The sequence below is a fragment of the Microcaecilia unicolor genome, chromosome 10, assembly GCF_901765095.1.
Source record: "Microcaecilia unicolor chromosome 10, aMicUni1.1, whole genome shotgun sequence".
In the NCBI taxonomy this organism is placed as follows: domain Eukaryota; kingdom Metazoa; phylum Chordata; class Amphibia; order Gymnophiona; family Siphonopidae; genus Microcaecilia; species Microcaecilia unicolor.
In genome coordinates, this window is record NC_044040.1 from 90,016,492 (window position 1) to 90,030,909 (window position 14,418).

Below are 14,418 nucleotides of genomic sequence, written 5' to 3' on the forward strand. Positions count from 1 at the left end.
CTGTGCAACAGCTCTCCTGCATTAACACAAACCACATACCTGGTTCATGGAACACCAGCATTTTTAAATATAGTGTTTTTATCCCATATCTTAAACTTGACCAAATATGACTGCTATAAGGCAAACATGTCAATGGCACATGTCCTTCAAACTTTGCTTTGTAACAAATGCAATGCCTGATTAAGCTGTATTCATAAAACAGGTAAATGCCTGACATCTACAATACTACTTTATCCTAAAGCAAAAAAATAAAAATATATATTTTATTTACAGTTTGTCGTCTCTGGTTTCTGCTTTCCTCATCTTTTTTTCACCGTCTTCCTTCCATCCAGCATCTGTCTTCGCTCTCTCTCTCTCTGCCATCCAGTGTCTGCCCTCTCTGCCGTCCCTTCAAGCCACCATTTGCCCTCCCTCTCCCATCCATCCAGGGTCTGCCCTTTCTCTTGCTGCCCCTTCTTTTCAGCCCTCAATTCCAGCCCCAGCCCACATCTCCCACCTGCCCCTCCTTTTCAGTCCCCAGTTTCAGCCCCAGCCCCTTTTCTCCCACCAGTCCGGAGCTTCAGCCCCCAGCCACTTTTCCCTGTCCCCTTTTCAGCCCCCTTATCTGACCTACCCTCCTTTTCAGCCCCCAGTTCCCTTCATCCACATGCATTAGGGCCCCCCCTTTCAGCCCCAGACCCATTCTCCCTCCTGCCCCCTTCTCCCATCTGAGCCCACCCCACCCAGACCCCTTCTCCCATCTGAGCCCCCCTCCCCGACCTAGTCTCCACCTACTAGACCCTCCGACGGACAGACAACCGTCTTCTTCCCCTGCCACCCGGCACCTGACCAGACCCAGCCTTAAAAAAAAAAAAAAGTCCATGAAGCGCCAAGCGTCTGCTCTGCTCGGCTCGGCACTGCTGCTGTAAAGCAAGCAAATCACCTCCCTCATCGCATTCGTGTTGGCCCTTCCTTCACTGTGTCCTGCCCTCGCGGAAATAGGAAGTTACATCAGAGGGCGGGACACAGCGAAGGAAGGGCCGACGCAAACGTGATGAGGGAGGCGATTTACTTGCTTTACAGCAGCAGTGCCGAGCAGAGCAGATGCTCGGCGCTTCACAGACTTTTTTTTTTAAAGGCTGGGTCTGGTTAGGTGGCAGGTGGCAGGGGAAGAAGAGGGTCGTGTCCGTTGGGGTAGCTGGTAGGCAGGTGGGGACTGCGGTGCCAGCGGAGCACCGCCCCACCTGCTGACACCGGGATGTTGGCTGGGCGGGCCTGGAGGGAAGGTGGCTGGGCCTGGGCCCATCCAGGCCCGCCCGTGGCTACGCCCCTGGTGTAATTGGAAAGGGTAAGATAAGCCTGTTCTTAAGGTACTCTAATAGAAGTGCCCTTATGTTAAAAGAAGCAAAAGTTGTTTTATTTCAGTTTGATCCTGTTGTTGGAAATAATCGAGATTGTTAATTGGCTCAAAGAAGTGTGAACTGTCAGGTCTGTGGGAAACTTGTGTCTGGGATATAGGGGTTTGCAGCACCAGAGCCGTGCCCCCTGACATAAATGGTGCCCAGTATTGTGTGTATGTGTGTGGGGGGGGGGGGTGGTTGAAGTGTTGCCTCAGGAGCGCTGTGGTCTGTAGGCTGAGAAGCCCATCACACTTTCATCCAGAGAACTGCTGCTGCAGTATGGTGTGTCTCACAAAAAATAATTACTTTTATGAACAGCTGTGTATTGGTGTGCATGCTTGCAGTGGCGTAGCTGGGGGGGGGGGGGGGGGGGCGCCAGGGGAGCGACCGTTCCCCTAAACGGAGTTCTGCCGGCACCTATTTTTTTCTCAATGTGTTGCATTAAAAATGTGTGCCGGCGGAAGTCCGCTCCCGCTCCCCCTGTGCCGTCAACCTGGCTCTGCTTCTGCATGCTTGACTTTGATAACTTGAGAAAACAGTGTGTGCAACTTTGGTTCTTTGTGTCTCAGATTATAAAAGACAGAGTGTGAGTTCCTATTTTCTCTTTTTCAGACAGATTATGAAGGGCAGGCTAAGAAGCTACTTGAACTCTTGGACAGAACTGACCTGATTATTGTTGCTGGAGGGGGTGGAACACTCCAAGAGGTAAACATTTTTTTATATTTGTGTTATGTGGTATTGGAGATGGCTGGGGGAGTAGAGTTTTCACAGCTGGCTTTGTCCAAGGTGAGGACGCTACAGATGTTTACCTCCAGAATAGTGTTTTCCAATCTAATTGTGAATTGAAACTGTAGAAGCTTAAGAGAAGAACATACTTGCCAATACCTGCTCATGTAGTCATGTGGAAACATATTAAGAGAAGCTTGTTATCTAGAGTTAGGCCCAATACACTTCTTTCCAAATTTAGTTCTGGAGCTGCAGATGGGTCGCATGATAAAGCACCACTGTAGACCGTCAACCAAGAAAATCAAACTAGGAAAGCAGGGGGAACAGTGTATATGTTTTCAAATATACAACATTAATGCTATTAAACTGTAATTTTGGGTATGGATGTTAAAATCACTTGATTTTATGATGGATTTTATCATTTTTTAAAAACACTTCTCTATATGGGGTGCAAAAGGGAATCAGTCTGTCTATGTAGACGCACAAGAAACATCCATTAAACTGCAGCAGTTGGTTTGATACTTGCAGGTAAGGTCCACCAGTTTCAATTTACACTGTTAAAAAGGTCAGAACTGATGAAATTCATGCCTTGTTCAATAAAGTAATATTGAAAGGTATAGGAGCCAACTTTTCAAAATGATTGGGGGTGCTGAAATTATTTTTTTTACAGGTGGTGCATTCCCGCCCCCCCCTCTCCCCTCTGCCCCCTCTCCCCCGCCCCCCTCCCCTCTCCTCCCCCCTCTCCCCTCTCCTCCGAGTTCCAGGCCCCCCTCCCTCCCTTCCTCCGAGTTCAAGGCTGCCTCCTCCCTCCCTCCCTCCAAGTTCCAGGCTCCCTCCTTCCCCTCTCTCCTTTCCCTCCCTTCGAGTTCCAGGCCCCCCTCCCTCCCCTCTCTCCCTCCAAGACCCCCCTCCCTCCCAGTTCCAAGGGCCCCCCTCCCTCCGAGTTCCAAGGGCCCCCCTCCATCCGCCTGAATTTTAAAAGCCCTCTTCTTACCTCGTCAGTGAAAAGTGTGGGCTGAAGCGCCGCCGAGCCTGCAGTGCACGCTTTTCACTGACGAGGTAAGAAGAAGGTTTTAAAATTCGGATGGACAGACGGAGGGTGGGCCCTGGAACTCGGAGGTAGGGATGGACGGACGGCCCGACAGCCCTGGAACTCGGAGGTAGGGAGGGAGGGAGGGACTTTTAAAATTCTGGCTGGGCTGGAAGGGAACTTCCAGTGCATAAAATATTGGGGGTGCTCGAGCACCCAAGGAGTTGGCGCCTATGTTGAAGGTGCTAAAAAAAAATCCATGTATACACAGTATTTTCCAAACTGTTTCAGTAGAAAGTAGGTGTGTGTTTAAACCTGTTAATATAATTTTATTTTAACATACAAAGAAACCCATCATCTTATCATATATTCCAAAGCTTGTTAAGATAAATACCAACTAAAGCAATCATCATAAAACAGCTCTTACATAAATGTGATACACTAATACACTAAAATTATATATTTATGTTGAACATAATTATGGTATATTTACAAGCAAGATCTGTTGTGTACTGGCATTCAAAGAATAGGAAATAAGGATTTTTGCATGTCTAAAGTTCTTAAAAGAAAGCTGCTCAGAGAGGTAGTAGACAGCAGTAGTATAGGGCTTTGAGATAGGATCCTTTTCCTATCCCTTTTGTTAGTCCATGTTCTTTTCAATTCTTGCACAGTCCCCCCTCTCTCTGGAGTGTTCTCTTGGATCCATGGAATGGTCTGTCCTTTTTAGTAAAGACCTTGGGTTTAGCCCAGGGATATATGGAGTCCCTTTTTTAATCCTCTGTGTTTCTTCTCATTTTTTCAAATTTGGTTTTCTTAATGTATTCTAGGATCATTCTTTAAAGATTCTATAGCATTCTTTTCAGCTTTTGACATATTGAAGAGTGGTGGTTTTTTTTCTTGTCTAACAACACAATATCTTTAAGTACTAAAGTTTCAAAAGGCATTGAGTTATTAGAAGACAAGAAAAAAAACACATTCTTCAATATGTCAAAAGATGAGAAGAATGCTATAGAATCAAAGACTGATCCTATAATAGTTATTAAATAGGCGGATAAAGGTGGGGGGGGGGGGGGATGATTGTGCTACATAGAGTGGATTACATAAGGGAAATTGAAAGATAGATCAGTGACACAAATTTTTATGAGAAATTACCAGGTGGTCCTATAAAAGAATTGCAGAAAAGAAACCATTGGGAAAAAGGCAGGCTATCTTACAGATAAGGAGCTTGAGTTTTTACATGTTGTACATACAAAAATAAAACAAAAAACAAAAGTAGGAGGAAAACCCTCACGTACAACAAAAGCAATGGACAAAAAAGTGAGGACAGCTCAAGGAGGAATCAGGAAGTCTTTAATGTTAACAGCTAAACAAATTGACCCGTCACGGCCGTGTTTTGGCACCAAGGCCTGCATCAGGGGTCTAATGAATCTACATAAAAAAACAAAATAAATGACGAACAAATAAAAAATGATTTATACAGTGAACACATAAATAAGTACAAAAGTATATATAACATAAATTGAATTATAAAAAAGAAATTGAATTTTGTAAAAGGTCATTGATTGTTAAAAGAGGAGTGTTGAACAAACTAAGGAATTAAAAAATGTAAAATAAGATATATGAATAAAGGATTAATGGATGAATGATAATTATGAACACAATGTGAATGTTGTTAAAAATAATTATATGGACAAACAAAACTGTATTATCAATGGTATATGTTTTGTTTATATATTTATATATTTTTTTAATTGATTTTGTTACAAAAGAGAAAGCAACAACAAGCAACAATGCTGGTCTAATACATAACGCGGTAAAGTACAAGTAGTCAGGTGCATGAACGAGTTTATGGGAGAGAAAGAGAGAAGAAGGAGAGAAAGAAAAGAAAAAAAGGGGGGAGTATATTAGTTGTTCATCTTACCGTTGAGAGATTTGACACTAGCACCAACCATTTTTTCTTATATTTGACAAAAAGTTGTAATTTTTTAGCCAGATACATTTCAAATTTGTAAGTTTGGAGCAACAAATTCCACCATTCCTGATGAGAAGCTAGATGCAAAGTTTTCTAGTGTGAGAAAACTACTTTCATATCTAAAGAAAGCATAGTGTTGACAAGCCTAGATTCATCAGGATTTAGCGTATTATTAAAACATTGACCCTTGAACAACAAATATTTATATAGCATTGGGCCAGCAAAATGGAAGATCTCTGTCAAGGTGAGCCATACATTACTCCCAAATTCTTGAATACATATACAGTCAAAAATGAGGTGTTTAAGAGTACCCTGCTGCACCTGACAAGACCAGCACATGCTGGAGGTGTGAGGGTCAATTGTATGTGACCTGAGAGGAGTCCAAAAAGACCTGTGCACGAAGAAATAGAGTGATTGTGTTATCGAGGAAGAATGAGAGCACTTAAATAGAGAACACCATACTTGCTCCCAACTTTGGTCTGTAGTAGTTTGCTGGAGATCTTCTTCCCAACATCTGCGTAGACCAGCACATTTAACAGAGGATTTACTTATGAGGAAAGCATAGATATGGGATGCGATATGCCCTGTAGAGTGTAACTTCTTAGCTAATTCGAAGATGTCGGGATAACAATGCAAAATGCGGGATATCATCTTGCTTTTTTTTCAGCATGGTACTAATCTGTAACCATTGGAAGAATTAAGGATCCTTTAAGCAGAATTCAGTTTGCATGGCAGAAAAAGTTTTCTAGCCATGGCTGCCCGACTCAAGGAAATTGCTAAGATCCCATATCCCTATTTGTTGCCAGTGTGACCAAGAGACTTGCTTTTTGTTAATTGGCATATGTGTGGTAGAAGACCAGGGGATGTCTAATTGATTATCAAGAGCTAGCAACAGTTTATGAGTGGTGTTAATAATGGGATTAGAATTAATATGCTTAGGGAGATGCATACCAGCTAAATAGGGATGTACCAATGGGTCAATAATGGACTGTTCCAGTGCCACCCACCTAGGCAAAGTGTTAGTATTAACAAACCAGTCCAAGCCTTGACGAATAATAAACGCTTTATGGTAGGTTAAAAGATCAGGAAATTTTACCCCTCCCTGTAGTTTTGATAGTTTTAACTTACCTAAGGAGATTCTAGGCGACTTAAAAGTTCCACAGGAATCTAGAGAGCGTTTTTTCCAGTTTTTTTTATAAAAAGTGCTAGGGAAGAGGAGGGGGATCATGCTTAAAGCATATGTGACTTTAGGTACTATCATCATTTTGATGGTGTCAAGTCTGCCCCACCAAGTTAAATTAAGCGGAGACCAGGACGAAAAAGAAGTTTCAACCTTGTCTATTATTTTATCTGAATTGATTTTAATAGTGGTGGGGAGATCCCTATCAAAAAAGACACCTAAATATTTTATGGAGGAAACTACCCATTTAAGGGGATATACCTGGGATAGTGAAGGGGGTGCAAGCATCATTTAGAGGCATCATCTCAGTTTTGTCCCAGTTAATTTTATAGCCAGATAATTTTGAAAAATGGGAGATTAGCTTAATTAATGCATCCATGGAGGCCTGGGGCTTAACAAGATATAGCATGATGTCTGCATATGCCGAAAGCTTAAACTCATTGCTACCTATGAGGACACCCGCAATCTCATGTGAATTTCGAATAGCTTTCAGGAGGGGTTCCAGCGCTAAATTAAATAGCAAAGGCGACACAGGGCAGCCTTGTCTAGTGCCTCTGTGCAATATGAGTGGAGCAGAGAGCTTGCCATTGGCGGCAATGCGTGCAGTCGGCGTAGAGTACAAGAGGTGCAACATATGTATAAAGAAGTCTGGAAAACCAAAATGCTTAAGCACCATGAATAGGTATTTCCACTTCACCCAGTCAAAGGCTTTTTCAGCATCTAGAGAAACAGACAAGATAGGTTGGGCCATAGACCGAGCGGAGTGGATAAGGTGACACAGTAATCTAGTGTTGTCGGCCCCATATCTGAACTTAACAAACCCAGCTTGATCTCTGTGTATAAGAGATTGTATGACGTTGTCCAGCCTGCAACATAATATTTTTGCAAAGATTTTATAATCTGCATTTAACAATGAAATTGGTCTATAGTTATGCACTGATGTGCAGTCTCTGTTGGCTTTAGGAAGCACTACAATGACAGCACCTAAAAAGTGTCCTGCAAAGGTTGAATTTAGTAAACCTTGGTAATAGAGCAACAGGGGTTGCAAAACAAGGGACAGAAATGACTTATAAAACTCAGCTGGGAGACCATCAGATCCAGGCATCTTTGATGAAGATAACCTTTTGATTGCAGAGAGTATCTCGTCCTGGGAAATGTGTCGACTGAGCTGGCATGGAAAGAGGCTATAGAGCACAAAAAAAATATAATTAGAAATGATTTACATTTTGTCAGCATGTTACAATATTGCAGAGCTAGAAAGATCCCTAGGGGTCTTCGTATTATGAAAAAAACAACTATGTTTTTAGATAATCACAAAGTTTTTAGACAAATGGTGTTGTATTTTAAACAAATGTTCTTTAGATTTGATGATTTTAATAGCAGAAACAGCCAAAGACAAAAATACAATTACAAAAGAGAAATGTGATAACATATTAAGCACATTGAAAAAGGAAGATAAGAATTTTGATATAACCAATACAGATATAGAATATAAATTACATAGTTTTAAATCAGAATTAAAAGATATAAAGAAGAAGAAATTCATAAGGGATGAAAGTGATTATAAAAAAGGTGCAATTTATCCCTTTGCAAAAGCTAAACCATATTTTGTTTCTAAAAGGAATAATCCTATCAATCAAGGTACTCAACGTGTACCTCGCATGAGTGTGCAGAATCCTGTAGAACAAAGCAGAAAACGCATCAGGAGTGATTCGGGGGATCTTTTTACATCACCCCTTAACAGTCCTATCGAGTCACCTATTCCACAGGGTTTGCCTAATCAGGGTATTCTGAGATCATCACCAGCCCAGAATGTGCAGTCCTCTCAGACATCTTTTTTAGAGAAGATTTGGCCCAAGGACACCAGGGAGATTCCTCCACGGTTTCAAAATCAGATGTACAGGGTGATTCATCTGACACAAGAACCTTTCCATATACAGAAAACATTTGGAACGAGGGGAACTTGGAGAGGACGAGGGAGAGGATTCGGTCGCCCATACTTGCCAGCGAACAGGGCACACACACGATGAGAGAGCTGGAGGTAGATATTCCAGTTTTTAATTTATCTAATTATCCTTTCCCTATCATCAAGCCATAGACTGGTGGGTTGTGTCCATCTACCAGCAGGTGGAGATAGAGAGCAATCTTTTGCCTCCCTATATGTGGTCATGTGCTGCCGGAAATTCCCCAGTATGTTCTCTATCTCAGCAGGTGTGTGGCACACAGCAGCAGCTCTGGCTAGGTCTCCAAGCCTAATTGTTTAGGTTTTGTTGAGTACCTGGGTTGAGGGCCTCTTCGTGAGCAAGTGCAAACCTGGTGGTGCCAGGTCCCTCCTTTCTCCCCCCTCCCGTTGGCTCCGTTAAAAATGTTTTTTTTTTTAAAAACGTTCAAAAAGGACGTCCATTTGCAGCTGCTCACTGGAACAAGTCGTCGCTGCTCGGAGCAAGAAGCAGGTAATTTTTACCTTTACTAGCGGGCAGGGGGTTCCCCGAACGGTCTCCATGTGGCTATGGCCTCGGATGGCAAGGGCGCGAAAAGACACTCCCCGGAATGCGTTCGCACGCCTAGCAGGGAAGCGGGGGGATCGAAGGTAAGTCGCCCTTTTTGGGCGCCCCTTTCGGAACCGGGAGAGTTCACTGGTTTTTCCTCCGGCGCGGCGGCCTTTCCCGCCTTAGGCGCCCATCCCACCGCTGGCCGCCCTCCGGTCGTGACCGGCCACGCGGCTCGGTCGGCTTCTTCTTGGGCCGCCCTCGAGATGGGAGACGTTAAACAGCTTGGTTGCCCTTGAATTGGGCGACAGTAGAAGTCGGTGAAATTAAAACGCCCTTCTTCCTGCGTGGCGTCCTTCTCGGGTTTAGCGCCGGACAGGATGCCATTTTGGACGCGCAACACGCCTCGCCCCCGCTACTGGAGCACAGATGGAGGGCGCCTCTAGGGCCGCGGCACAGGTTGCAGAAATGCACAGACTGGGGGTTTCTCCCCTGAGTTCATTTGCTGCTGCATCAAGCCTTTCTTATGCAGAACACTGCCCTGCCCACCTCTCTGATCGGGGGTGAGGAAGCCTCTATGCTTAAGCACCCCTCGGGTGGATCTTCCCTCCCTCGGGGACTACGGTCTCCTCTGATGTGGATGACGGCAGCGTGTCTGAGTTCTCCTAGAGATCCTTAGCGGAATCAATGGAAGAGACTGATCCTCGCTCGGATGGAGTGAACGACCCGTCTGCAGCGCGGGCTTTTTCGCTCAGAGGATTTGCCCAACCTGCTTGGGCAGCCTTGAGCATTTTGAAGATTGCCTCTCCGGAGGAAGGCTCTCTCTCAGCCTCTACTGGCTCCCGCTATTATGCTGGGAACGAAGCGCCCCGCCTAGAACCTTCCATGTTCATGAAACCATGCAGACCTTAATTTCAGTGCAATGTGGATTGCCCCTGAGGCGAGCCTGAAAGTAGCCAGGGCTATGTCCCGTCTGTACCCCTTTCCTGAGGGGGAACGGGAAGCCTTTTGTCTGCCCACGGTAGATTCCTAATACTGCTGTGACTAAGAAAACGGCGCTGCCGGTGGAAGGTGGCACTGCCCTGAAGGATGCCCAAGACAGGAGAATGGAGGCGGCCTTAAATTCGTCCTTTGAGGCGGCCGCTCTGAGTTTGCAAGCCTCGGTTTGCGGCTCCTATGTAGCTAGGGCGTGCCTGACTGTTTTGCAGCGGGCTTCCCCCTCGGACCCTTCCTGGAGGGCGGAAAGGCCGACCCTGGAATCGGGTTTGGCCTACTTGGCAGACTTGCTATATGATGTTCTGAGAGCCTCGGCCAGGGGCATGGCTCAGACAGTCTCTGCGCGGCGGTGGCTCTGGCTTAAGCACTGGTCTGCTGACCATGCCTCTAAATCTCGCCTAGCCAAGTTGCCTTTAAAGGCAAGCTGCTCTTTGGGGACGAGCTGGACAGATTGTGACGGAGCTCAGCACGTCCAAGGGCAAGAGGTTGCCGGAGGTCAGGACTTGGGCCGGCAGTGCCCGTACCTGGTTCCTCTAAGGGCCGATTCCAGGAAGCCCGTCGGTATCACCCAGGCAAGTCGGCCTCCTCTGCCTCCGCTTCCTTCAAACGGAACTTCTCCCCTAAGCAGCATTCCTTCGTAGGGACTGCCGTCCCGGAGGTTCATCCTCCAGCCCGCCCTCAGGGTCGCGTACCCAATGACGGGGACCTGGTCCATGGCCCAGTGCAGATAGGAGGAAGGTTGTCCTCGTTCTGGGCGAGTGGACCAGGGTAACTTCAGACGCTTGGGTTCTGGAAGTCATCAGAGACGGCTACAAGCTAGAGTTCTGCCGACCCCTAAGAGACGGGTTTGTAAACTCTCCTTGCAAGTCTCAGGTCAAAGCAAGACGGGTTTGTAAACTCTCCTTGCAAGTCTCAGGTCAAAGCAGCTGCCGTGCAGCAGACTTGAGCAACCTGATCCGCCTGGGCGCGGTGGTCCCGGTGCCAGTAGATCAGCTTGGCAAGGGGCGCTACTCCATTTACTTTGTGGTGCCAAAGAAGAGGGATCTGCTCGGCCTATTCTCGACCTCAAGGGAGTCAATCAGGCCTTGAAAGTTCGGCACTTCCGGATGGAGACCCTCGGCTCCGTAATAGCTGCGGTGAAAAAGGGAGAATTCCTGGCCTCCCTGGACATCAAGGAAGCTTACCTACATATTCCCATTTGGCCGCCTCATCAGCGCTTTCTGCGCTTTGCAGTGCTGGGCTGACACTTCCAGTTCAGAGCCCTCCCGTTCGGTTGGCTACGGCTCCGTGGACCTTCTCCAAAGTAATGGTGGTCATCGCGTCCTTCCTCCGCAAGGAGGGAGTGCAAGTCCAATCCCTGTCTGGACGACTGGCTGATCCGAGCCCCTTCCTATGCGGAGTGCGGGAGAGCTACAGACAGGGTCATTGCTCTTCTGAGCTCCCTGGGATGGATCATCAACTGGGAGAAAAGCAGCTGCGCCCGACTCAGTCCCTGGAGTATCTGGGAGTTCGATTCGACACCCAAGTGGGCAGAGTGTTTCCTGCCGGACAACCGGAAGCGTCAAGCTTCAGACCCAGTTGGGCCAGTTCCTAGCCTCCTCTACTCTTTGGGCTTGGGACTATGTGCAGCCTGTTGGGCTCCATGACGTCCACGAGGGAGGTAGTGCCCTGGGCCAGGGCTCATATGAGACCACTACAGCACTTTCTTCTGCGGCGGTGGACTCCAGTCTCGAAGGATTACGCCGTACGCCTTCCTTTGGATCCAGCGGTGCGAAAGGCGCTGAGCTGGTGGCTGAGGCCAGGCCAAGCTGTTCGCAGGAATGCCTTTTACGACCCCGGAGTGGGTTGTCGTCACGACGGACGCCTGCTTGACGGGCTGGGGAGCCCACTGCCTGGGACAGACAGTGCAGGGGCTCTGGTCTCCTGCAGAGACGAAATGGTCCATCAACCTCCTGGAGCTCCGAGCCATTCGGCTGGCGCTTCTAGAGTTTCTCTCCTCCGGTACTGGTGCTGAGGCCTGTACGGGTCCTGTCGGACAATGCCACGGCTGTGGCCTATGTCAATCGCCAGGGAGGTACCAGGAGCACCCCTGTAGCCAGGAGGCCATGAAGCTATGCCTGTGGGCAGAAGTGAATCTGGAACAGCTGTCGGCGGCCCACATTGCGGGAGTCATGAATGTCAAGGCGGACTTTCTTCAGTCGCCCATACCTTGGATCCCGGAGAGTGGCAACTGTCTGCTCGGGCGTCTTGGACATCACGAAACGCTGGGGCCGGCCGAGCCTAGATCTGATGGCGTACTCGGCCAATTGCCAAGTGCCGCATTTTTCAGCAGAGGACGGGACCCTCGATCTCTGGGAGTCGATGCTCTTCTCCAGCAGTGGCTGGCACAGGAGCTTCTCTACTGTGTTCCCGCCCTGGCCCATGATGGGCAGGGTGCTAGGGCGGGTGATCCTGGTGGGGTCTGGATGGCCCAGACGTCCCTGGTATGCGGACTTAGTCAGACTCTCGGTGAACGGCCCTCTGCGGCTGCCAAGCGGAGCGGGCCTGCTTACATCATGGTCCCGTGGGTGATGGAGGATCCCTCCCTTTGGTCTTACGGCCTGGCTCTTGAGCGGAAGCGGCTGAGGAAGAAGGGCTTCTCAGACAAGGTCATCACCACTATGCTGGAAAGCGAGGAAGCGCTCTACGTCCACCACTTAAGCCAGGGTTTGGCGTACCTTTGCGTCGTGGTGCGAGGCAGGCTCTGTATCGCCCTTCACTGCTCCAATATCTTCAGTGTTGGCGTTCCTGCAAGAGGGGCTGGAGAAGGCCTGTCGCTCAGTTCGCTGAAAGTCCAGGTGGCGGCTCTAGCTTGCTTCAGGGGTCGTCTGAAGGGGGCTTCCCTGGCTTCACAGCCGGATGTGGTACGATTTCTCAAAGGAGTTAATCACCTGCGCCCCCCTCCTGCACTCGATAGTGCCTACGTGGAATCTCAACCTGGTGCTACGGACCTTGCAGAAGCCGCCCTTCGAGCCCCTTGCCAAGGGCATCGCTGAAGGACCTGACGTTGAAAGCAGTCTTCCTGGTGGCTATCACATCAGCCAGAAGAGTTTCCGAGCTCCAGGCGCTCTCGTGTAGAGAACCGTTCCTGCGATTACACTGAGGCAGGAGTATCGATTCGCCCAGTGCCTTCCTCCTGCCCAAGATTGTTTCTCGATTCCATGTGATCAGCAGCTTTACCTACCCTTTTTTCGTAGGGAGGATTACCCAGAGAGTACCCTGCGCTCAAATACCTTGATGTTAGACGGGTCATCATCAGATACTTGGAAGTGACCAATGATTTCCGGAAGGTCAGATCATCTGTTTGTGCTGTTCACAGGCCCTCGTAAGGGTCTGCAGGCATCTAAGCCTACGGTGGCACGTTGGGTCAAGGAGACGATCGCATCAGCTTATGTGGCGGCAGGGAAGATTCCGCCTATTCAGCTGAAGGCACACTCTACTAGAGCACAAGCAGCCTCGATGGCGGAGTCCAGATCTGTCTCCTGGAAGAGATTTGCAGAGCGGCTACTTGGTCGTCAGCTCATACCTTCTCACGACATTACCACTTGGATGTGGCTGCTTGGGCCGAGGCCCAGTTTGGGGCTTCAGTTTGCGTTCAGGGATTTCCATGTCCGCCCTGGGTGAGTACTGCTTCGGTACATCCCACCAGTCTATGGATTGATCTGCTTGATGATAGGGAAGGTAAAATTATGTATCATACCTGATAATTTTCTTTCCCTTAATCATAGCCGATCAATCCATAGCTCCTCCCAGATATCTGTATTGTTTGTGTTCTGGTTATATTTCAGGCTCAAGTTCAGTCTTCATTTCCTGTTTACGAGACTTCGTGTTCAAGTTCTTCCAATTGAAGTCTCTTCGAGTTGAGACGATTTGTGTTACAGTGAGCTGCTGCTTCCTCTCCCCCGTTTCGGCGGTGGCTGGATTGATACTAAATTATGCCGGCGCTCCCTCACCCGCTTCGTGCGGCTGTAGGGTAAGCTTTGTATCCCTCCCGCTTCGGCGGTGTTAGGGTAAGCCAGCTCCCTCCCGCGGTTGCGGTAGCAGGATAAGCCAGTTCCCTCCGCGTCGGCGGGTGTGGTTTACCGCCCACCGCCCTGGCGGTGGTGCGCTGGAATATTTCCCCTCCCCCGCTTCGGCAGTGGTGAGCTGGGGCAGAGTGTCCCTTTGTGGGTGTAATTCTCTAAATGCTGAGTCCTGCGGATGGAGCTTTGATATCGACATAATGGGGAATATCCGGCAGCACATGACCACATATAGGGAGGCAAAAGATTGCTCTCTATCTCCACTTGCTGGTAGATGGACACAACCCACCAGTCCTATGGATTGATCGGCTATGATTAAGGGAAAGAAATTATCAGGTATGATACATAATTTTACCTTAAAAAGTACTGAAAAATCAGTTTTGGAAAAAGGTCTCACCTTTGTACCAACTGCACCTTATAATGCATTTCAAACAAGGAGTAGACCTGTTACATTTTCTAGGAAACTTCAGATTATCCAATGTTTTTCTAATCAACCCACAAATACAGACCAATCTGTCGTCAAACGACCCTCTGCTGGATTCCATCAGAGGCCCCATCGATCCATTAATACATGCATTCAATTCA

General features: G+C 47.9%; 1 protein-coding gene across 2 annotated transcripts in view; it reads left to right on the forward strand.

Annotated features, from left to right (window-relative positions):
* AGK (acylglycerol kinase) overlaps positions 1–14,418 on the forward strand; it is a 731,903-nt gene that overhangs the window by 259,319 nt on the left and 458,166 nt on the right. For both annotated transcript variants that reach the window (XM_030216389.1, XM_030216388.1), the window contains exon 6: positions 1,992–2,084. In XM_030216389.1, the coding sequence (XP_030072249.1) occupies positions 1,992–2,084 (93 nt within the window). The remainder of the gene's footprint in view (positions 1–1,991; positions 2,085–14,418) is intronic.